The 24,345-nt window shown below is 35.5% G+C and overlaps 3 protein-coding genes across 3 annotated transcripts in view; 2 read left to right on the top strand and 1 right to left on the bottom strand.

Annotated features, from left to right (window-relative positions):
- Positions 1 to 1,191: 1,191 nt before the first annotated feature.
- On the top strand, positions 1,192 to 5,896 carry LOC110411733 (RNA-binding protein-like protein). Its single transcript, XM_021422031.2, has 3 exons — positions 1,192 to 1,517; positions 4,107 to 4,410; positions 4,936 to 5,896. The coding sequence occupies exons 1-3, from the start codon at positions 1,313 to 1,315 to the stop codon at positions 5,543 to 5,545; spliced, it is 1,119 nt and encodes a 372-aa protein (XP_021277706.1). The 5' UTR covers positions 1,192 to 1,312; the 3' UTR covers positions 5,546 to 5,896.
- Positions 5,897 to 6,948: 1,052 nt separating this feature from the next.
- On the top strand, positions 6,949 to 14,233 carry LOC110411732 (Tesmin/TSO1-like CXC domain-containing protein). The gene is given in 9 exon segments (XM_021422030.2): positions 6,949 to 7,686; positions 8,487 to 8,591; positions 10,185 to 10,362; positions 10,826 to 11,185; positions 11,462 to 11,565; positions 11,642 to 11,736; positions 12,387 to 12,806; positions 13,395 to 13,631; positions 13,634 to 14,233. Coding segments are annotated over 9 exon segments (1,863 nt in total). The 5' UTR covers positions 6,949 to 7,381; the 3' UTR covers positions 13,693 to 14,233.
- Positions 14,234 to 17,271: 3,038 nt separating this feature from the next.
- AIM1 (Enoyl-CoA hydratase/isomerase family) overlaps positions 17,272 to 24,345 on the bottom strand; it is a 7,645-nt gene continuing 571 nt past the window's right edge. Inside the window, exons 3-19 of the mRNA XM_021419907.2 lie at positions 24,242 to 24,313; positions 24,008 to 24,070; positions 23,813 to 23,869; positions 23,597 to 23,664; positions 23,410 to 23,491; positions 23,223 to 23,278; positions 22,369 to 22,671; positions 22,056 to 22,142; positions 21,686 to 21,860; positions 21,347 to 21,468; positions 20,969 to 21,132; positions 19,546 to 19,800; positions 18,886 to 19,007; positions 18,665 to 18,786; positions 18,324 to 18,472; positions 17,765 to 17,903; positions 17,272 to 17,492 (exon numbers count right to left, since the gene is read on the bottom strand). Of these exons, the coding sequence (XP_021275582.1) occupies positions 17,448 to 17,492; positions 17,765 to 17,903; positions 18,324 to 18,472; positions 18,665 to 18,786; positions 18,886 to 19,007; positions 19,546 to 19,800; positions 20,969 to 21,132; positions 21,347 to 21,468; positions 21,686 to 21,860; positions 22,056 to 22,142; positions 22,369 to 22,671; positions 23,223 to 23,278; positions 23,410 to 23,491; positions 23,597 to 23,664; positions 23,813 to 23,869; positions 24,008 to 24,070; positions 24,242 to 24,313 (2,081 nt within the window). The 3' untranslated portion in view covers positions 17,272 to 17,447. The remainder of the gene's footprint in view (positions 17,493 to 17,764; positions 17,904 to 18,323; positions 18,473 to 18,664; positions 18,787 to 18,885; positions 19,008 to 19,545; positions 19,801 to 20,968; positions 21,133 to 21,346; positions 21,469 to 21,685; positions 21,861 to 22,055; positions 22,143 to 22,368; positions 22,672 to 23,222; positions 23,279 to 23,409; positions 23,492 to 23,596; positions 23,665 to 23,812; positions 23,870 to 24,007; positions 24,071 to 24,241; positions 24,314 to 24,345) is intronic.

Raw genomic sequence — 24,345 nt, 5'->3', positions numbered from 1 at the left:
TCACCTAAGACTCTTAGTGGAATACCTATATTTATATATCTAAAATCCATCTTATTTTTTACAGATGTGAGAACCGTGATATTATACCTCACCAAATTGTGTACTGCCTTTGTTGCATTGGTTATTTACTTGCAGAGGAAGAGGACTCTTATACTAGTCTGAGTTTACCTTGATCCTTGTATCTTTTATGGAATCTACATCAATGAAGATTTAAGTCTATTTTGATACAAAATATCATAGGTCATAACTTAAGATGACATGAAGTTAAATTTAAATTTTGACTTGCGACACTAGACTTAATGAAACTTTTATACTCTAAAAAAGAAATGTAATTTAACAAGAAAAAGGAAAAGGAAATGAGCAAAATAATAACATCGAAAACATTCTATCAATACCTAGTCATGACAATGAATTTCAGGTAGGACAAAGTTGATTGGTAACAATAAATTGAGCTTGAAAAGGGATCATTTAGGGAGACTTGAAACCTTAGTCTTTATCATTTATCTAAAGAGTGACAATATTATAAAAAAGACACGACATTGAGTGGAATATAAAATTTTTATTTTTATTAAAAAGTTACAAAAATGAGATTGTCAAATAAAACATTCAAATTTTTAAAAAATAAATAGAAATTAAGAGTTAGCTTGGCATTTTATCAAACTATATTTTTAAAGTAATCTTTAATTGAGATTTTAAACCCAAAGAAGGGGTCAATGCAAGAATAAATACATGAAATTTAGTTATGACGGATGAATAAAATATTCTCCGAAAATAAAAAATCGAAGAGATGTAAATTTGAGTGTTATCATCTTATTTAATTACTTATTTATTCAATATGTATACAATTAATAGTATGTACGTGTCAACAAGACAATATACTTTTAGAAACATGCTATGAAGATAATATAAGCGAGACAAAAAATGTAATTCTGTAACATAAGAAGAGTATTTTAGTTTAGTTAATAGAAGTCAAAGAGAGCACCTAAAATTTTGACGAAAACTTTAGTGTTATGTCAATCAAAAGGAATTATACGTAATAAACAGGAAAATTTGAGGAACAAAGTATAAAATTGAGAAGAATCGGGGGCTATTTCCAAAACAAAAGGAAGCATCGGGGCCAAAACGGACTAGTCTTTGTATTCTTTTGCAAATATAAAAAAAGTACCGCCGCTCACGTAAATTCACGGCCAAAAACCAAATACGTGGCGCTAGGGTTTTTATACCCCACCCGTACCGCGGTATCCGAAATCTCTGCTCGATCGGGTGTCAGACGAGCGCTCCCACACAAAGGGAAGGAAAAAGAGAGAGAGAAATGGGGTCTAGAGACAAGGACCAAAAGATGTCGCATCACCAGCCGCTACTTAGCAGCCTCGTTGTGCGGCCTTCGGCCAGCGACGGAGCTGATGGCGGTGGGGGTGGAGGAGGAGGCCGTGGTGGTGGTAGCGATTACGAGCCTGGAGAGGTCCGTCGTGAGCCGCCTCCTTATTCTCGCTCTGATCGATACAACGATGAACCTGGTTCGTTTTTCTTTCTTTCTCTTTTTTTTTTCTCTCCTTGTTAATTTATTAATCAATTCTTTGTTTATTGTTTGACTTTGTTTCAATATTTTTATTAATCTACTGACAGTGTAGAATCCAAGCTACTTTTGCGGCATTGCTTTAATTGAAAGCAAAATGAATCATGTGATTTGAAACCCTAGATCGAAGTAGGATTTGGAATCTAAAGTGAAATGAGCAATTTACTGTGTGATTGAGTTTGCAGCTTTATAGAAGGCATTGGTGAATTTAAATGACTTTAATTCAATGCCAATTTACATTTCCAGTGGATTTATGCACGATTTGTGCTTTTTAGGAGTTTCTAGATGATTGATAGGTTACTGAGTGAATTTAGGGGCACCTGTATGATTAATGTTCCTGAGAGAGGAAACTCAGTTGTTAGGGAAACAGCATAATTGCAGTTTGTTTTGTACTTCGTATGAATGTATCTTTGTGACAATAGGTCATAGAAAGGGCTTTGTTTATGTTTGTATTGCAATGTCCTGTAATCTGTCCTGTATGTGTTGTTTCAATATTCCTCTTACCATGATGCTATATGACATATCTGAATCTGATATAAGCATGACAGATGGTTGTACATAAATGTACTAATTACATTGTATTTTGTTCAATGACTATGAACTAATTACATAACAGATGGGTTTTTACAACCTGTTATTTCTTCCTTATGTTGCATGTCGAGCATGTGGATCTAATACCCTTATGGAGTATCGAGTTGCGAATAAATTTTCCTGTTGTGTGTTACAGCTGTGAATGTTGCCTGCAAGAACTTGGGTCTTGACGAAGGCATGTTGGTGTGAGTGCAATCATGGATCATTGTTGGGGTTTATTGTTTTTTTGTGTTAAAGGGGTTAATGTTTTGTGCCAAATGCCATCTATGTGTGTTGGGTATGATGAATGAACTTGTGGTGCTGATCACTAAAGACAAGCTATTACATCTCGGTTTTGAAGCTATTATCACTTGTCTCAGCTTGGGCAAGAGTTTGAAGATAGTGACTATGGGTTGGGTTCAATAGAATATCATATATAATTTGAAATGCTAATTTTAAATGTCTATTTAAGAGGTTTGTGGTTAAGTGTTTCAAGATCGTTGCAAAGCATGGTCTGGGAATCAGAATACTGACAACATCAAAGTTTTGGATCTGCTCAATGGTAAGGTTGGTCTCTTGGCTGGAAAAACTAGTGTGGTCATGGGCTTCGGTGTATGTATTAATAGAAGACAGTATTGGACCATGATAACTAAATTTTTGGTGGGAATGGAGCTCTGCTCTCTTAGACTTTTGTTAGTTTTGTTAATTTATGGCAGTGCTTGATGGTGGAGTATCTGGTAACCGGCAATGGAGCGTTTGGGGTGGAGTTTTACTTGGTTTGCTTATGGTTTTTATTTTATTTTTTCTTTTTTTCGAGGATGGGTAAGTAGGTTTTGTTTAGATGGCTCTAGAATAATAATTTCTTGTGGTTAGTAGTAGTCTTTACAAGTGCTTGGGATATTGTGGAATTTCCTTCATGCATTAAATTCTATCTTCTCAAGGCGTCCTGTGTGTTTTTGTTATTTGTGTTTAATTGAGTAGTTAAGCTGGTGGAGAAAGTTACTGGAGATATAAGCATATATAAAAAGTGGTCAGTGAATGATGCATTGCTCCTTGGGATTGAAGAAGCCCTGCTGGTTTCTACTTTCTACCCACCAGGCTGTGTATAGGGATAGTACACTCAGGTTTGGGTGGTAACTCTTATTGTTGTTTGCTTGCAAGTCATGTTTTGGGTGCTTGGTGGAGCCTTTTCAAACAGTGTGGTGAGACCAGCTATTCAGAAAAGCAGACCATTTGGTAGCTGTTGACTTACTGGTTAATCTATTTCCACATGGGTGGATATTATTTGGTGGTTTACTTCCCTTAGTTTTGCTTCATTGCTCAGAATAAGGCAATTTGGACGACAGTTTTTGGTTTAAATTGTGGTGGTTAAAGGTTTTTGTGTTGGACTGTCTTGTATTAGGTGTATGTACATTTTATTATCTACATGCTGCAGAAGTGGATGCCACTCTTTTCCCACTTCTACCTCCCTGCTGCATCAAACGTGGTTGCTCCAGATTTATGATTTTGGGGTTGATAGTTCATATTTTTAGGTTGATAATCCATCTTTAAGCATGTAAAGTTACAAGATAAATGGGTTTGGCGATCTAGGAAAACTTGATCTCATATCTTCCCTGAGGACTGTGAGCTGTTCTAATGTGCATCGGATACTGGTAATACTCATGGTTTAGATTTGCTCGTTGCCCCTGCTTATGTACTGGTAAAATGTTGTGTTTCAAAAGTAACAAGGACAGTTAACGTTTGAAATAAGTATTCCCTTCTATTCTGGATTTTTCTTTCCATACCCATGATGAGGAGATCTTGATCAGTGGTAACTGTCCTTGCAAACTTTATTTTATTGGTCATTTGGACATTTCATTGGCCATATGGATTCCGACATCATAAATACATCATATTCCATTATATTTCCCTTATGTAATTGGATTTTGCTTATCTATAGGCATTATTGGCTTTTTTCCAGGATATAGAATTCGTGCAGGTTCTAGTTCCCCTGTACGTCGTAGGGATGCAGATCACCGTTATGGTTCCAATTTTGATCGCTCAGGTGGCCCATCACGAAGCCGTGATTTTGGTAATGGGAGGGATCCTGGTAGATATCGAGACTCTTCACCTCCTTATAATCGAGGACCGGGTGGTGGCAGGCCACTCGGCAGAGGTTTTGATGGGGCTGGATATGGTCCTGGAGCCTTCAGAGGTGAAGGCATGACTAGAAATAATCCTAACGTGCGTCCAAGGGAAGGAGACTGGGTCTGCCCAGATCCTTTGTAAGTTATGACCTTCATGATGTGAATTTTGTTTCTAGTTTTCCTCTTTTAAATATTTTTATGCTTCTTGTGTTGCATTTTTTATAACACATTTTCTTTTCCCTGTTTATTAATTTTATATCAATTGAGGCACTCTTGTGCTGATCATTGTCCTTCAAAATTAAGAAGAAACCTAGATTGTGTAATTTTATGTTCATCGATGAACTTATGTTAATTAGAAAGAGTTATAAATCTCAACGTTTTGAAGTTTTGTTCTGCTTTCCTAGCACAGATGACAGATTCTATTTTCTGTTTATTGCCTTTTCTTAAGTGCTGCTTGGCACCACAGCACAGTGTGGTGGGGCTCCAGTGGCAATTGGAGTAAAAAGGGGGTTCTGGTGCGGCGGAAGGGGCTCCCCACCACACTGTCCTGTGATGCCCTTCTCCCCACCACACTGTCCTGTGATGCCATACGCACCTTTATGCACTTACAACTTTGAAGCATCTGACATTGCCGTTTTACTTTATGTCCTTGCCATGTCTCAGATGTAGAAACTTAAACTTTGCAAGGAGAGAATACTGTAACAACTGCAGGAGATTTCGATATGCACCTGTGGGAAGTCCTCGTGGAGGCTATCCTGGTCCTCCACCTTCACATGCTCCTCCCAGGCGCTTTCCTGGCTCTCCCATGGATCTATCACCGCCTGGCAGGAATATGAATGGCTTTAGATCTCCTCCACGTGGTTGGGCTAGGGAGGGCCCCAGAGAGTTTGGAGCTGGTGGTCCACCACCTCCAAGGCATGAAGGCAGGTTTTCTGATCATAGCATGCGTAGAGATAGGCTGGATTTTCTAGATGATGACTACAGGGGGAGAAATAGATTTGACAGGCCAATGCCAATGGATTGGGGACATCGGGATCGTGGAAGAGAGAACTTCTTCAATGAGAGGAAAGGGTATGAAAGGCGACCACCATCTCCACCTCCACCTCCACAGCTCCCTCCCCGAGGAAGGTGGCCACGTGATGTGAGAGAGAGGAGCAGATCACCAGTCCGGGGTGCTCCTCCACCAAAAGAATATCGTCGCGATATGTACTTGGAACGAGGACGAGAGGATCGGCGTGGTGTGGGAAGAGACCGAATGGGAGATGCATATTAGTAAGGGTAGGATTTTTAGTAGTGGTTTGCATGGAGCATGCGTTTTCTGTAAATTGAGGGAAGTGTTAAGGGGACAGCTAGGACTTAAATAGTCAGTGCTATGCTTATTATTTCCATTTCCCCCAAGACATTTGGTAAATTTGTGAGACTTGAGAATTTATTCGTTCTCTTTTGGGTCTCGTTATTCAGTGTTGTTTTTGTTGACTTAAAAGAAGAACTACTGTTAGTAGTGTCGTCTTTTAGAATGCAGGAGGTAGGAGGCAGCGCTTTCTGTCTTAGCCAGACCCTACGTTGCAATTTGACTTGGTTGACTCAATACCATTGGAACAAATGCTATCATCTTTGTCTTTCACTCTCACCGTCTGACGAGTCTTTACGATCTTGGTAAGGCGTAGACTTTGACCACAGTTCAACATGGATTAATGGAGCTTTGCCGAATGTTCCTATCCACTTTTGTTCAGAATTTCACTCTGCTGAATCCGTATGAGGTTTCTATATTAACAGCTTTTTATATCTTAGTAGTATAAGATAAGATGAAGATCTGTGTTCATGAATATTTTTGTGTACCTTGGACTCGATCAAGGGCCTTTTGTGCAGTTGCAGTTATATTTTTTACTGTATTATCAAAAAATTTCAAATTATTTCCATAACCAAATACTATAATTCATTTTATTTAATTATTGTTAATCAGCAAAAATAAAACAGAAGAAAAGCATTCAATGCTACTACTAGTTATTAGAACACACATTTACTAAATCAAACAACCAATACCTTTTGTGAAACCAGATAAGTGATTGTAATACTACAAAATTCAAGCATTTGTTACACGTTTACACTTCACTCTCGTACAATCCCTCCTTGTTTTATTTTTGGCCAGACGTAAATCAAGCATTTGCCTGGTTCTTGGATCTTGGTTTTTACTGGTACTAGTACTTTTAGCCTTCCAAGTCAGCGAACATCTAAGCCCTTTCAGCGCCAATTTTATTTTTATTTTCACTTTTTAACGGAGCCGAATCTTGGAATGTTCCCTCCTTTTTTTTTTTACTTAAACTTCCGCCAATCCTATCACCCAATCCAATCACGCCAAACGTCAAAAGATAATCCCCCCAGACAAATCTCCACGTGTCACAACCACAATGGTGAACAACTCCCACTCCATAGTCGCAATCTCACTTTGCAGTCTCCCCTCACTCACACCCTCTTAAGTTTTAACCCGCACCGCTTTTAATTGAAGGTTGCGATTAATCAGATCCAACGATTAGCAACTCACCACAATCACTCCTATGAATTTCACCCGTCAGATCAATTCTTTCGATATGAACCGTCGGATCGAAAACCCACGCGAATCTCACCCTTCAATAAACACAAAAAAATTGAAATTTCAAAACTTAGCAAGAGAGAGGGAGGAGGAACGAGGAAGAAGAAGAAGAAGAAGAAGAGAAGGACACCAACAAGAAATAAAAAAGGCCCCCTCTTTTGCATATCTCCCTTCGTTTTTTTTCTTACCAAATCATTGCTATAAAAACCCTAGTCCTTTCTTTCTCTCTAAAGTTCTTTAGTTTTTACCACTCTATGCATCGATCGGAATCAAAATCTTCTCGATATTTTGGCACTTTTTGGTGGAAATCTCGAGCTTGGAGAAATCGCGGATATTTTTGTAATTTGAGGTTTTGGAGATTGTAGATTGAGATTTGGATCTGAAAGTGGGTGAATTTGAGTTGATTCAAGACAATTTGTGAGATTATTTGGTCGATTTTCAGCTGTGGCTCTGTAGGGGAATTGGAAAAATATTGGAATTTGATTAAACTTTTTTGAAATTTAAGGGAGTTCGAATTGGATGGGGGAAGGAGAAGGGGGTGACTTCCCGCCAAAAAAGGTGCAATCGGATACGGCCGATTTTCCGGCTAAGAAACTAGCAAGGCAGCTAGATTTCACGGCCGGTTTTGGCGGGGTTTCTTCTGGAGGTGTAGTTTTGCCGGAACACCCGCAATCCACACAAGGGATAGCTGCGGCTGCGGCGGCTGCTGTTACTCAGCAACATCAACAGCAACAACAGCAACAGATAAAGCCGCCGGTGGTAGCGACCACCCCTGTGGCTGCCACGCAACCTCCTCCTCTTACTACGGCATCATCGAGGGTTGTGTGAGTTTTTGCAATCTCAATTTGTGATTTTTTTCTTTTAGTTTGTTATCTTTTTGGTGTTTGCTCTGTGGATTAATTTTTTATTTTAGAAAAATTAAATTTTTTACCCTTTTTGGGAGTGTATATAGTTAGGATGTCTGGGGTTACGGTCTTCCCTGTCCTGATTAACATTTTACTTTTACACGCTTCAAAATTAATTCTTTAGTTTCAATGATTTTGAATCAAACTCTGCTAATTTTTTTTAATAACTATGTTTTATAAAGGTTGAGTGATTCTTGCATCTGATAAGCAGAATTTGGGTTTTTTTTTTTTCTGGGAATTGATCTCTTGGAGGTTAATTGGTGCTTTTGCATTCTTGTCCTTTTCTAAATTAATTGTTTTGCTTTAATTTCTTCTGTAAACATTGTTTTGGAATGAAGGCGTGAATCAGTTGCTTTGTAGGGACTTTGGTTTTGTTTGAGCTTTATCAGTCACTATATATAGCTTCTTACACCTCTACTGAGGATGTGTTTGGCATTGCTTTTCCCTTTCTATCTCTGATGATTATTAATCTTAAAAAATGCAGATGGAATTCTTGCTGTAATTATTAATGCTGATCTTCTCAGATATGTGTTGCATTTATTGAAGATATTAACCCAAAACTTGAAGTTAATTGTTTAAACAACTGCAGGAGTGAATGTTTCAAACTTCAAGAACTGCTGGATTACTTTACAATATGTCATTTTTTGAAAATTTTTATATGGAATTTAGTTGCCTTTACTCTAACTCTATTCTTTCTCGTTCTTTCTTGTTCTCTTCAGAAAACCAGAATCTCCAAAAGCAAAACCAAGACCAAATGAACTAAAAGATGGTACTCCAAAGAAGCAGAAGCAGTGTAACTGTAAACATTCTCGGTGTCTGAAACTGTGAGTACATTATATATGCTTTTTTGAGATTAATGAGTTCTTCTTCCATGATTCAATGCTGCTCTGCTCTAGATATCTTCTTGAACAGCTGTTGTAACTATTTTACTTGTTGGCTCTAGTGGTATATTTCTTACAAACTGTTCTACATTGGGTTCCTTGTGCCATGTGATCATAGATTTTGTATTCACAAAGACGTGCAATCTCTTTTGTGTGCAAGATAAGAAATTAGCTTTGTTCCTTACTTGCAACTTTAGGGTTCATGAAATGGGCAGGGCAAATAAACTATTTAGGTTGTAGCTAGTATCTTTAAGTTTATCATTTTGCAGAAATCAGACATTTGTTTTTGGAAAGATGATAGATCACACTCATCTGCAGCTTCTGTCCACCACCTCACCTCCATGTGCATGGTGAGGTGGCCATCTGTATGTATTGATCCATTTAATCTTTCCTTGCCGAATGATTACAGAGCAACAGAAGATTTGGTTAGCTAGAAAGATTAAGGTTTTGTCTTGTGACCATAATCCTTTAGAATTTTTTGTGCCTAACTTATCGTGGTACTTTAACAATGTCCCTGATCTGATTACCTCAAACTTTGCTATTTGATTTCTTTTCTTCTTTCAAATTTTTTAGGGAAAGAAATGTCAAATGACTTTGGAGATTATTAAGAGAACAAACCTGAAAAGTTGAGTTGGATAATAGAAGGAAATATTTTGCCTTAAATAGGGAAGTTTAGTATTGCCTATTTGGTGGAGTGTTTATATCTATCTATGTTTTAATGGAAAGAAGACTAGAACTAATCAGCAACAATCAAGTAAATACTCTTTTCTATATTTTGTACTGATATTAGTTAATGCATGGTTCTTAGAAATATGTCTGGCAAACATTAATTTTTTTATCATTAGCCCCTAGCTGAATTCGATCTCGCCTTTTTTTTTTCAGGTTGATAAGTGGTAATTCCTAGCGTATAAGTTTGTTCTGCATCACCTTTCCAAACCTTTTCCAAATTTAGATTGGTTTGGCCCGAGCAGCCTTGAAATGAAATTAGTGCAAGGTGTAGGAATATTTCCTTCTGTTCTAATTGCAGAAATAATAGGAACTGGACTAATTGCAGAATAGGAAGACTATGGCTTCAGTTTTCAAAAATGCACTTCATTCTCCATCCAATTGTGCCAAAACCCTAGGCATGCTTCAATAACAGATGATTCTGTTAAAAAATTTCCTTAAGCTAACCTTTCATTCTACTTAATCTTTACCCTCTTCGCTATACGTTATCTAAAATGGTTTTCTAGCTTAGGATCTTGATTATAGATGTATAGATGTGTTCCAGCACACTGATAAGATTCACAGTTCTTGTATGTTTCATCTGTTGAGAAGTATGCATGAGTGGAAATAGATGAAGATAGATTTATGACTTTTATAGGTAGCATTAGGCAGCATGCCTTGGCATTTTAGATACTAATTTTTTACCTTACTCTTTCTTATGTATGATTTTTCTATTCATATAATGTGATTAAGCCATTTTTGTATGTGAGCTATAATCAACTTGTTTTATGTTATAAATATACAAAGTTAATAATGCAATGCCTTGATCAGGTACTGTGAGTGCTTTGCATCTGGAATATATTGTGATGGGTGCAACTGTGTTAATTGTTATAACAACGTTGAGAATGAAGCTGCAAGGCGAGATGCTGTTGAAGCAACTTTGGAGCGTAATCCAAACGCATTCAGGCCAAAAATTGCTAGCAGCCCTCATGGCGCTCGGGATAGCAGAGTATGTGGGCCAAACCTGATTTTTTTTAAAATTTTTTCATTCACATATATAAAATACAAATTTCCCTCACAGATTTGCACAATATTGATTCAACAACAGCCATAAAATTTATTAGTTAATTTTCATCAGTGGAGATACTGATATTCATGGGTCTCGTAAAATGTCTACCTGGGATCATAGGTTTTGTTGCCTTTACTCATTGTTGGGCCTGTTGAAATATTCAGAATCTTTTAAAATGATATTCTTCTGTTGAAATGTATAACCATTTGATTTTAGCACATAGTTAATATCCTCTTGTCTGAGTTCTATCTGGTTGGGCTATTGGAAATTGATCTTATGAAAAAAGGGCCTGGGTATTGATGGAAAAATGTAAAATTCAAAGTATAGCACAGATGCCTTTCTGATTTGGTTTTGCTTACTACAGTTAGTGTTCTCATATGGTCTAGTTTTGAATTATTTTTAGGAAGAGGCTGGGGAAGGTTTAATGTTGGGAAAGCACAACAAAGGATGCCACTGCAAGAAATCCGGGTGCCTTAAAAAGTACTGTGAGTGTTTCCAAGCCAACATTCTTTGCTCTGAAAACTGCAAATGTATGGACTGCAAGAATTTTGAGGGAAGTGAAGAGAGACAGGCTCTATTTCATGGAGACCATGCCAACAACATGGCATATATTCAGCAGGCAGCAAATGCTGCCATAACTGGAGCAATTGGATCCTCTGGTTATGCACCCCTTCCAGTATCTAAAAAGAGAAAAGGTCAAGAACCGTTCTTTGGCTCAACTGCCAAGGATCCATCTGTTCACAGGCTTGGACAGTTTCCGCAGGTAAACAGGTCTTTGCATATGTATTAACATTTGTATTTTGAGAAACTTTGTGAATCTTATTTCAATTATACTTTACTTTGTCTTAAGCTAATACTTCTTTTGCTTAAAAAGGAAAAGAATGTTTACTCAGCTAGTGAATTAAACTTCTACATTCTCATTCTTTTGCTGTTGCTTAACATTTGATTTGTGCTTCATTTGTCACCATAAAACTTTCTCATCATTACTAGTTTATTGTTGTAGAACTTATATTTGCTGCTAATTTTATATGTTAATCAGGCAAATCATATCAGAGCTTCTGCACCGTCCTCTTCCTTGTCTTCCATGCCGGTTTCTCGTGCTGGTGCAACTGCTGCAGTAGGCCCCTCAAAATTCACATATAGGTAAATGGAGTGTCTTGATGGAAAGATATTTGTAGTCTGCATGTTCATGAAACTAACTTGTGCATTTTGGTGGAAGGTCTCTGTTAGCAGACATCATTCAAAAGCAGGACCTGAGGGAGCTTTGCTCTGTTTTGATAGTTCTATCTGGAGAAGCTGCAAAGACACTTGCAGGTAAATGGGAATGCATGTAAAGCAATTTAAACCCGCTGGACTACCGGCTACCTTTGCAATGTCTAATTTCTGACATACTTCTCTGCTTTATTCACGCGTTTGCATGAGTGAGCATGGACATGGTTACTTGTGCTTGTCTTTGGAAAACAGTGTGAATGTTATCATGTATGATGATCAGCTTATACTTGCTTTGCAGTTTTATTCATCTCTAGCTGTTATTGTCTACTGATATGTCATTATCTAATAGAAACAAATTTGCATGATGCTGGTTTATTTGATTCTTCTGCTAGTACATGTTGTAAAAACATTAATGGTACGTTTTCTTTCTTGTGATGAATAATTAATGTTACAACTTTTGTTTCAAATAAAAACATACTATCAGGATTTAAAGTTGGAGACTTCCTTTGAGAACACATGCTGTATTAAAACTGTTTTAATAACAATATTGATGTTGGTTCCATAAATATTTTCTTTTTACTTCTTTGCATTCTTGCCTTAGTGAGTATTTGTAAGGACTAATAGTAGGGCATTCCTGTGTATGTCAGCTGTAAATTTGTTTAGCAATTAACTTTTGAGTCAGTTCGAAGAAGTTGATTATTGTGCAATGTTTTCATCTAATGGATCTTCCTTCAATTTCTGTATGCATTTAGATCAGAGAAGTTTAACTGAAAAACGGGCAGAAGATCAGACAGAAACTTCCCTTGCATCGTCCACTCAAGACAGGCTGCAAAGCCAGAAGGATTCTGATGCTGAGAAAGCCATGGCTGACGATTGTTCAAGTGCAAACCAGGCTGATAAAGCTGGCCCTGAGGATTCCAGCTCAGATGGTGCTGATATGCCAAAGGGAAGGCCTATGTCACCAGGAACTTTGGCATTGATGTGTGATGAACAAGATACAATGTTCATGGCAGCTGCTTCTCCTAATGGGATCATGGGCCATGGCTGCTGCACATCTTCGCAATTGCCTTATGGACAGGGCATGACAGAGATTTATGCAGAGCAGGAAAGAATTGTTTTGACAAAGTTCCGAGATTGTCTCAATAGGCTTATCACTTTTGGAGAAATAAAGGGCAAGTTTCCCTCTCCCTTTTCTGAAAATTTCATTCACAACTAATTATATTGTGCACGTGAAAATAAAGATTGTTTCAAATGATGAAACCATCTTTGCAGAGCACAGTCAAAGAAAAACTTCCTCGATAACTAGGAAAGAACCAGTTTACCTACCCAATATTCAGTTTATGGATGTATAAAGTTAGGGGATGTGAAAAAAAAATAAAGGGGATATGTTGGACTTTAGAAAATTAAGATCATATTGTTTCACTGATATTTGAAATAACTTTATGTAATTTTATTTTTTTAGCATAGTAGTTTTATGATGGCTTATGTAAGACATGGTTCATGATTGATGGGTTCTCTATCATGAAAAAAGTTTGCATCAGCACAATCAGCCTGCTGAGATTTACGTATCCTATGTTGTAATTGCTATACTTTTCTAGGCTAAGTGCAAATTTCTGATCATGGAGTGCTGAAGTAAATTGCTCTGTAAATTGGCAGAGAGTGCACCTGTTCAATGTATATACTTTCTATCTTATGGTGTATTATCTTTTCCTTGCATAAAACTATTGGGAATTGACAATGCTGCTCTATTTCAATCACAGAAACGCAGTGTTCATCATTAGCTAGAACAGAGATAGGTAGTCAAAGGGGCCCACTCAGCAATGGAACTGAAATTGTCAGAACTGAGGCTGGGAATCGACAGGGATCCATTACCAATGGAGTTGCGAAAACTGTCAGTCCACTTACAGTCAAGACATCTCAGATGGCTGCTGCGGTGGTCACCACCGCTGGTAATGATCTCCCTCGAGTTCCATCCGTTCCTGAAAATGGGGATGCTAAAACAAAAGCAGAAAAACCGATGTAAAGATCCCAAATGCTGACAATTGCCCCAAGGTATGATACTGCAGTTCTCTGCACTATGCCACTGTTTACTCCACATTCAGTTCTGATGCAATATCAAGGTGATTGTGGGCATCATTCTTGGAATTGACCAGAGCTCTGATTAATTCCTCCCATTATTGATAATATTGATCAGTTTTCTGTCTCAACAATAGCTTGAGCTCATACCAGTGTAAAGTGCACGGTACCATATAGACTACATGCCAATGACCACCATAGCTTCTGCTGTTAGATGCTAGGAATATCATTAGTCTACTCCTATTTTTAGCAAAAACAAAGAGCAATTTCATAATTTTTCATGGAGTATGTAGCTTAGAGTTTCCAACCTAGGGAAAGCTGATTAGGTGCTTAATTGGTGAGTGATGGTCAAAGAACACGTGGAAATTAGTTGTCTTGTATCGGGTGCTACTTGCCCATCCATTTTTTTTTTTTGAGGGATTTTTTTTTTAATAGCATGGAGTTGCCTCAACCATTAATGTCCTCATTGTTTATATGTATATTATTCTTCTTGAAATGAAAAATTTTCACTCTCTTTGCTATACCATGGCTGCATGGTCCGCAAGTCGGTTCGGTTTTTGCTTTTTCCTCTTCAAACAGACAATTGGATTATGCCTCTTCTTTCATAAATGGTTCAGAACAAGAAAAGGGAAAGGGTAGAAGGTGAACAAAATTGAAACGCTGTTCTGTAGTTTATAAACTAAGAAAAAAGAAAGAAAAGGGTCCAAACTGGTTGACTAGTCATCACCTTTGTTTTTGTTTGTTGATGGGAATGTATGCGTAGATAATTAAAAAGAAAATAAAAGGTATGTTGAAGCTCTGTTTCCTAAAAGAGAGGTCAAAATTTAAAAATTAGTCAAAGTGGCTGTTCTTGTATTTATTTTTTATTGGTTAAAAAGATTCGTTTAGTTCTCGTATTTTTTAATTTTGTTCAATTTAGTTTTTAGATTCAAAATTAAAATAATTTAGTTTTTAATTTTAAAAATTATATCAATTTAATCTTTCTTTCTAATGTTATTTAATTTTATCATTAAAAAATAATAATGTAATCGTTGATATCAACGATGATATCAATTTTGAGACGATGTAACGTTGAGATAATTATGTGACATGTTACATGATATCAAGTGATGATGTGACAATGTTATATAGCACTATACGATAATATAGTAATGTTAACGTGATACTAATATGTCACCTGACAAATTAAATTTTTTTTTTAAAAACAAATTTTATCACGTCATAAGACTAAAGTGAATAAAAATATATAATATAAAAATTAAATTAAATAAAATTGAAATATTGAGAGACTAAATTAAAAAAAATTTAAACAATATAAATCTTTAAATAAATTATTGATGTGCTTATTAATAAGTTAAATATTTAAGCAAAAAAGATTTATGATGTTAAAATATATATTTTCTTATTTGATTATTTGATCTAAAATATGTAAATTAATTTATCTTTTTTTAAAAAATTAAATTTGAATTTTTCTTTTATAAAAAAAATAAAAAAATTTCATACTTGAAGTTAAATTTAGATGAATAATTTGTATTATGTTGAAATAAAATAATATAAAATGACTAAATATGTTGATTTAATTACAACTTTCACAATTTACAAATGTACATTTATTTAAAATTATTCAACTTTTATTTAAATTTACTCAAATTAGCAGAATATATTGATTTAGTTACAACTTTTACAATTTATAAATACGTATTCTTTTGAAATTATTCAACTCTTATACAATTTATCTTTTATTTAAATTTACTCAAAATTTCTTATAAAATGATTTTATTTAAACTCAAATACTACAATCAAATTCTGTAAAATTTAAATTTAAATTACTAATTTGGATCTACAAAAATTTATTAATAAAATAAGATGAAACAAATATTTACAGTTATATTTAACTTTAGCAACTATAAATGAAATCTTTAATTTAAAAAATTTTAATTTAAAAAATATAACTTAAAGTATTAAACAAAATAAAAACATAAAAAATAAATAAATAATTAAAAGGGTGGAGCTCAGATTCTATGGTTGTAATACGAGGTTTGTTATCTCCAAATTAAGCAAGTTATAACAAAGAATTACTTTTATAATCATCCTTAACTCCATATCTCCGTTCTTCATTTTTTTAAAAAAAAAACTAAATCAACATATTTTGTTTATTGGACTTTAGCTCAAGTTAAATATATTTTAAAATTTTATACTATTATTAAAAAAAATTATTTAGTTATTTTATATTATTTTATTTTAACATAATGTAAGTAGTTATCTAAATTTGACTTAAGGTATAAAATTTTTTCAAATTTTTTTAATAGAAGGAGAATTCAAACTTAATTTTTATAAAAAAGATAAATTAATTTATATATTCTAAAATCAAATAATTAAGTAAAAAAAATTTATATATATTTTTAACACTATAAATCTTTTATACTTAAATATTTGAGTTATTAATAAGCATATAAATAATTTATTTAAAAATTTATATTTTTAAATATTTTTTTCAATTTAACTTTTTAACATCTCAATTTTATTCAATTTACTCCCTATATTATATATTTTTGTTCACTTTAATCCTTATGACGTGGTAAAATTTTTTTTATCTACCGCATAACACTTACATGTTAACATGTCAGTGACATGTCAGCACTGTCACGTTATCATATAATGTCATATGTCACATGGTATGCCTATTCATTAAAAGTGACACATTAATGCTGATGTCATCATTGACGTTAACGATGATATCTTTTGACGAAAAAATTAAATATCGTTAGAAAAAGAGACTAAATTGACGTAATTTTTAAAATTAAAAAATTAAATTATTTCAATTTTAAATACAAAAATTAAATTAAATAAAATTAAAAAATATAAAAATTGAATAAATCTTTTAATCATTTTTTATTTAGCCCATGAAAAGCACACAATATCCGCTACACTGGCTGGTATGTTAGATGAGGTCAATATGTTATGGTGGTAATTCCAGGAGGACAAATTGGATGAATCGGGTTCAGAATTTTAATGGGATGGGCGACATTAAGTCTGAAATCATACACTCAATATACTTTACCGTTAAAGGTTATTTATGGATCCAACTCAAACGGGGCCTCCAATTGCTTGCCATGTGTCCTTGATTTGGGCCTTTTCCGCACATGTGATATCCCTTTGGCGTGAAAAAACTATTAAAGATGAGAAAGAATCAGGGGAGAGAATAGAGAAGCTCTCCGTAGAAGAATAAATTGAGTTATGAGATGCAGGGAACATTTTATTCACGTGAAGGAAAGATTAGGGTGAAAGTGATTGACAGGGAGACGAGGTAGGGGAAGGGAGCAGATGAAGCCGCCACCATCATATTTGGTCGTTGGCTGCCAGATCGGCGACGGAAGAGGCCGGACGGTAGATCTAGCCGGAGAAGAAGAAGAAGAAGAAGAAGAGGAGAAAATGGAAAATATCAGTTCCTCTGAACAAATTACTCCGTTCTTTCATCTGTTCATCGCACATAATAACTTATCCCATTGACTGCTCCTCCTAATTTAACCTTCAATGATTTGGAAGAGGAAAAGCAAATCATAGCCAATTCGCTCGCTTACTAAAAAGTTTATTGCTTTCAGAGTTTCTGAGAATAATAGAAGGAAATAGGAAGACGGGCATATTTCTATGAAAACAAATTCTTATTGCTTTTATATAACAACCCTCATCCACCACACACGCTTAGTGACTGAGGATGGATTTGAACTTTGTTTGCCTTAGAGCCTTGACATTGATGATGAAGATGAACTTGCTGCTGCACTCTGCAAATAGAGAGAGCTAAGAACGTCAGAATCTTTTTCCTTTCTAAACTCAATTGAGGGAGAGAGAGAGAGAATTAAACGGGACAGAGATTTCGTCCATGCGCAGAAAAATGCCTTCGAGTCTAAAAACTAAACAATCGAGATGCGTTGAAGTTGCAATAATGTAAATAGCAAACCGACTAGCATGAGATCTAAGGGATGTGTCTCAAGTCCAATGAAATTCTAACACATAGAAGGAAATGAAATCAAACAAAAAATGGTAAGGTTCTTACCAATGGGATGCCCTTAATGGCTCTTTCTTCCAAAAACTTTGATGGTTTATAGAAGCTACCGTACATTTCTGACCATTTCTTTAGACTTTTATATACATGATTTGCCCCAACCGTATCTGCCCAAAATACTAAACCACCACTGCCGAAAAGGAGATAATCACCGTCAGATCAGGCTCAATAATAATCAGAGAAGAGAACTAGACAAGAACAAGTTGATTTTCTGGATTAATCCTGAATCATACAACCAATGACTATACCCAAATGGATTCCACACATGAACTTCCTCATAATGCAGGTAAAAATGACTCTAAACATAACCTTCCATAATAATGTTACTCCCCTTCTACATATCTATTAAGGTACTAATTTGTACACTAACCAACAAGATACTATGCACATAACTCAGACGTAAGCAAGTACTATCTAGCATAAACTTTGCAATGACATTAGGGAACCATCAAATTAGCTATAAATAAAATAAAATAAAGACTGTCCCTCAATTTTCCTCCTCCCAACCCCAAAGAAAGGACGAAAGAGAAACTGCCCCAAAAGCACTTACCGATAAGATGGGAAGCTCATTCCAAGAACAGATGCAATATCAAGGTCTGATGCTTGAACAACGAATCCTTCATCGAGCACCCGGCATGCCTCATTGACTACTGGGAAGAGTACCATCTCCAGAATTTCTTTATCAGAAACTGATATAGGCTGTTGAACAATTGCCAATGACAAATACATTAGCTATTTTGCCTATAAAGGAAACAGAAAGTTGATGGCAGTTGTTGTCTTGTCTTTTATAGCCTGCTGCTTACAACTCTATTATGGGCCCATAGAACTTAAAAGTTGGCATTTGGTTGACAAAATATCATGCCTATAGAATGTTTTTGAACGCAAGTGTACCTTTCCATTGGGCATAATTTTGGTATGCTTTCTACACTCCTCAATAATAGGTAACACTGAAGGATCAGGTTTTGGCTTGCTTCCCTTCTCGTAAATATAGTATCCTTTCCCATTGTTTTTTCCTGAAATACCAACAATTCATAAAATGCCCCAACAATGGAGAAACAAGAATTGACAACACTATCCAAGGGGAAAAGAATGTTCCAGGAATGAATCTTTACCATTCCGTCCACTTTTCACCAAAAGTTCAACCAAGGGAGAACTGAATGTTCGATCTGGGAACGCATTTGCAAATTCGTTTCCAACTGCCAAGGCCACCCCATAGCCAGCTAAGTCTTGAAGCCTACAAGTATTGCAAAAGAGAAGTATAACTTATCACCATCCATCAAAAATATATCAGTACATATACTTTCATATGTATTCCTCCAAACCAAATCTCCACAAGCAGATGAACTGAAATCTGATCTGTAATAGAGCTCTACGCTTAACTGGTCCATTACCTACTTTGCCATGAGTAACATCCAGATTCAAATATGAATCATCAGTTGTAAGTATTTGTGCAGTTGTACCAATGTGTGGCAGTAATTTTTTACTTCTTAGATTTCCCCCCTTACAGAAAGACTGCTGGTACCCAGCTTGTGAGTTGCAGAAGCATATGTTATGCAGTAATCATCATTACACCCAAGCTACAATCAAATAAGATGACAGTTCCATGCTTCTCAAAAAAAAAAGAAAAAAAGAGATGACAGTTCCATGACAGAATTTATTTGCTTGATTTCCTCTCCATCCCTTCTTTATTTTGTACAAGAGATCATTAAAGTTGGAAACATATGTACTGAAAATCATGAAAAAGCTATCTAATGCAAAGGAAAGAACATTACTGGAAGGGCCCGATAGGAAGGCCAAAACTGCTGATCAACCGGTCAATTCTGAACAAGTCAACACCTAAATTGACCAATATATGTGCACTTTGAGTGTAGGGGAAGAATGTCCGATTGACTGCAAAGCCGGTGCAGTTACCCACCACAACAGGAACTTTCTTTATTATTTTCCCAACCGTCATAAGATCAAGAATTACTTGCGGGGAAGTTTTTTGTGTTCGCACAATCTCCAAAAGAGGCATCACATGGGCAGGACTGTTTATCAGAGAGCCATGTCAAATAATCAGATAAAAGAGCTAGTTTATTAAGGTCAATATTAGAAAATATAAACTATAATGTAAATTTGTCCAAAAAGTTCAACTTCAGTTAAGTAGAGAGCAAAAGGTACGCCCCAACAGTTAAAACTTGAGACCTAAATCTAGAGGTCACGGGTTTGAATCTTGGGAAGGGCAGGGTGGGGCTTATGGAATGGGAGAGAGCTACCTCTCTTTGTGTAGTCCAAGTGGCCCTCAAATGCACCCTAAAAAAAAAAAACCAAGAGAGCATACTTACTGACAGTTATGGAACCTGCAATCTTTTTATTTAAGGTCTAATCTGTTTTATTCAGGTATAATTACTTAAATATTCATTTCTTTTACCTGTGCAAATAAATCATACATCTTGTGCCATTCATGATTTGTCCAAAGGCCATAATTCATGTTTGTTATAACAGGGTTTCCTAATAAACAAACAAATCCTTGCAAATTAATTAAACTGAAAATGGTGTGAAGAGGAGGAGGAAAAAAGAAAGTAGGAAAGGAAGAAATTAAAGCTTCTGAGGAATAGCATTTGTGTTATCAAAATCACAATGGATGAAAAGTGCCATTGACTCCAAAAGCATCCACATAAGAAACACTCAGTATCCAATTATCTCAGGATCCCTACGAACCACTCTAGGGCTATGCCAACCACAAAAATTCAATCTACCAAATGCAAGATGAGAAAGGTGGTGCAAAATGAAAGGTTCAAACGACCTATTTTTCATCAACAGCTTTATAAAGATCTATTTGATCTAAGATGATCCAGTTTAACTATGATTGAAGTGTAAATGGTGATTACTCCTACTGGAGTTGAAAATAGAAAAAATGTAAGGTATGCGAGAGAACTGATGAGAAAGTTTCACAGCTTGGCAGTATATTCTTCATGTGCAGAACTCATTCACTTATAAAGATTATATCGAGAAAGCTCCTTAAAATCATTCAATGCTCTTGCAGAAATGCTAGCCTCTCTCCGTATCCATGAGGGCCACAAGATGCAATGAGAAAGGCTACACTCCAAAAGTGCCAAATAATGCCAACATAAAGTCATGGACGTTTGAGATGTTAGATTCCTCCATATATAAGAAATAGGATAGAAAATTAGAATGGCAATGAAGATTGATCACCTGAAAAAGTGTGCTCCTATAACACGATCTTGTGATTTGATTTTTTCTCCAATTACATTGAGGTCAATAGTGGATGTGTTTGTTGCCAAAATGCAGTGAGGAGGGCAGGCCTTCTCTATCTCACTAAATATTTTTTGCTTTAAAGGAACATTTTCAATAACAGCCTGCAAAGAGGAACTACATTAGAAATCTTTCATTGCAAATCCTCCAACATCAAAAAAACCAAAGTTACTAGGTAGAGATTGACATATTATAAGTAAACATAATCATGAAATCTTAAGTGCGGCCAAGTGGAAAATGCTTGCTGATGGGCCATTTTATACACAAACTGAAGCAATCAATAGTTTGAAAATGTAATAAATTCCATAGCATGCTCACCTCTATGACCATGTCCACATCTCTAAATTCAGAGTAATCCAAAACTCCTTTAAGCATTGAGAGAGCTTTCTCTGCCTTATCCTTTGTCAATTTTCCTCTACTTACTAAACCTCGAACATTTGCTGCCAACAAATATAAAAAAGAGGAGAAAAACGATAGTATTAAATTTCTAAAACATGAAAATAGTTCCATCTGGAACATATATACCTAAAATAATAATTAATGTTATATTTTAAAAATAAGAATTAGAATGTTATAATTCCTTGCCAAGAAAATACTACTATTGTCAGTTTGTTGGCTACTGAAAGAGCTATCATAACCTATGGATGAAATAACCACCTTCAATCGTTTTTATTCCCTTCAGGAGATATTCAGAATTAACTTCCTTGAGAACAACAAATATATTGCTGACAATAAGAGCCGTAGCAATTCCAGAACCCATTAGGCCTCCACCAATTACAGCAACTTTCTTTGTTTGCCTTGGTTTGAGGCCAACATCTGTAACATTTGGCACCTGCGAGAGTAAAATTTCAGATAAAAAAGCCACAAAAGATCCCAATTGCTTGTGAGACTTCAATATCAACTAGTTTGAATCCTCCACTAGACAGCCAAGTATTACACATGGCAAGTGCCATCACTAGCTTAATTACTGCTAGAGGAATTAAAAATGAGAAAAAGGTGCAAAGTATTCCAGGTATCAGCAAATTACCTTTGATGTTGAACGTTGGGCAAGGAAAACATGAACAAGACCTTTTGCAGTGTCTGAAAGGACTAACTCCTTAAAAACTTTGGCCTCCTGCATAGATAAATTCCTATGTGAAAAATATATATGAATAGATAGCAATATTAAATGCAAGGGATCCTATGAAATCCATACCGCACACCCCAAAAGTTTATGAGATATTATAAATGCTCCATTGCCAAGAAAAAAACAGCATTCTACTATAACAGGTAAACAGCAGAAGCCATTTCAACAGCAAGGAAGACAGTTATGCAAATGAAATAGGTCTCAAAAAAATTACCTTTAGAACTCCATCATATCCCCCATGGACAATGCCCTCCTCGATTACATCTAGACATGCCTGATGCTGAGGCAAATTTGGGGCAGTCTTTTTTGCTTGTTGTCTTGCAGTTCTTAAAACTTCGCGTGCTTCAGAGAGGGACCCAATCTTGTCCGTTCTGTGAAGGGAACGCAACCATGGTTTACGTCTCTCTGCAATGTCTAAAGCCCATCTGCGAGAAACTTTCAGTAACTCTTCAGAAGGGACAATAGCATCAATAAGACCCAGCTTCTTCCCTTCTTCAGACATGATTGGTTTGGATAACTGCAAAGATATTATACATATATATGAATTAGATTTACTAAGAGAAAAGAAAATGACTCCATAACCATTAACAATGAAAAGCATTTTAGAGATAAAGTTTCAATGGTGAAGGTTATAGCATCAGCTTAGTGGCTTATGATAAAGAACACATGTAGATTCGCTGTTTCGCCCTATCATGCTATTAGAACCATTGAAGGAAAATTAAATCCAATTATTGGTTTTAACCATGAATAATTATTTAAACATCTTTTCATAAAAAAAAAATCTTAGTTGGAAACTAAATTTAAATTAAGCCACGCAATTTGTCCAGCAACTAGTTTAAAGCAAAAGAATAAAAACCTAATAACAAAGTTTTCTAACTCTAGTAGCAAATGCAATTAATGCCAGGACCTTTTAATGTGCCAAGCAATACCTCTCTCTCACCCCACCTCCCTTTTTATAGTCATGGATAGGTAAATGACAAGGCAAATAATTACAAGCCATTAATAATAGGCCAAATAGGTTAACAAGCCATTAAAATTTCAAAAGGCATCACAGACAGGAAGTGTTACCAGCATCATTTCAATGGCCTTTGACAGCCCTATAAGCCTTGGAAGACGTTGTGTGCCTTGTGAAAAAGCCATAGCATGAGAAATCAGTCAATGCTGGTAAAGTCCAAACTAGCAGTTATCCAAATTCCAAACTCAGAACAACTGCACATCTGCAAATATTTTTATCAACATATACTAGTGACAATACCTCCAAACCCAGGAATCACTCCAAGGGACAACTCTGGCAAGCCAAGTTGAGCTCTAGGAGCAGCAATACGTGCATGGCAACCCTGCAATATGAATAACAAGGATAAGACAACTGTACAAACAAAAAAAAATTGTTCGCAGAAGTTAAACACAAAAAAAACTACTACTCAACAGAGAAAACAACAAACCATTGCTAATTCTAAGCCACCTCCAAGAGCCAATCCTTCAACAGCTGCCACGAGAGGCTTCTTACAATCTGAAATGACCAAAACAGTTTGAGCAAAAAAAGGAAATGACCAAAACAGAACGGCATAAGAGGATCATAAATAAAAGTAAAAGGAAAAAAAATCAGTAATTAATAACTTCACAAAACATTTAATATAAGTAAAAGGATGAGGAAAGACCTTCCATTGCATTAACAACAAGATCAACGGATACATCAGGCATAATCGATATATCACCTGTTTAACCAGCAAAAAAGTACTGATTGTAAATTTCCACTTCTCATTAAGTAAGTTTCAGTAATTACTTGTAAATTAGTAAAATTAACCGCAACAAAAACTGCAAAGAGTCTAAATAGCTAACGAACTAGCTCATACCGGTTCCGTGAACTTTCTGGAAAACATTGATATCAAAACCACCAGAGAACCTTCCTCCCTTGCCTTCATTAACCAATTCAAATAATAATAATAATAAATAAAATCAGTAAAGAGAGTTCCAATAATTAACATGCCTAACCTTACAATAAAAATTCTAACATAAGATAATCATTAAAAAAAAAGAAAGAAAGAAAACAGATTTTATTGAATTTGATTTAAAATCTGGAAATTTACCGGTTAAAACAATAGCTTTGACATCACTTCTCCTGGTCGCCTCATCGAATTTCTCCTTCAATCCCGCAATTACTGAACAGTTAAAAAGAAAAGGAAAGAAAGAT

This window comes from Theobroma umbraticum, unplaced genomic scaffold (genome assembly GCF_002168275.2).
Source record: "Theobroma umbraticum cultivar Fairchild unplaced genomic scaffold, ASM216827v3 scaffold_56.0, whole genome shotgun sequence".
NCBI classification, from domain to species: Eukaryota; Viridiplantae; Streptophyta; class Magnoliopsida; order Malvales; family Malvaceae; genus Theobroma; species Theobroma umbraticum.
The sequence above is the reverse complement of the archived record's forward strand: the minus strand, read 5'-3'. Positions and strand labels throughout refer to the sequence as shown.

Bases quoted from the DNA above. Each gene is read 5' to 3' on its own strand.
- LOC110411733 (XM_021422031.2), top strand. From the start codon at position 1,313: ATGGGGTCTAGAGACAAGGACCAAAAGATGTCGCATCACCAGCCGCTA. The intron at 1,518-4,106 runs GTTCGTTTTTCT...GCTTTTTTCCAG, and splicing joins TCGATACAACGATGAACCTG to GATATAGAATTCGTGCAGGT. The intron at 4,411-4,935 runs GTAAGTTATGAC...GCCATGTCTCAG, and splicing joins TGGGTCTGCCCAGATCCTTT to ATGTAGAAACTTAAACTTTG.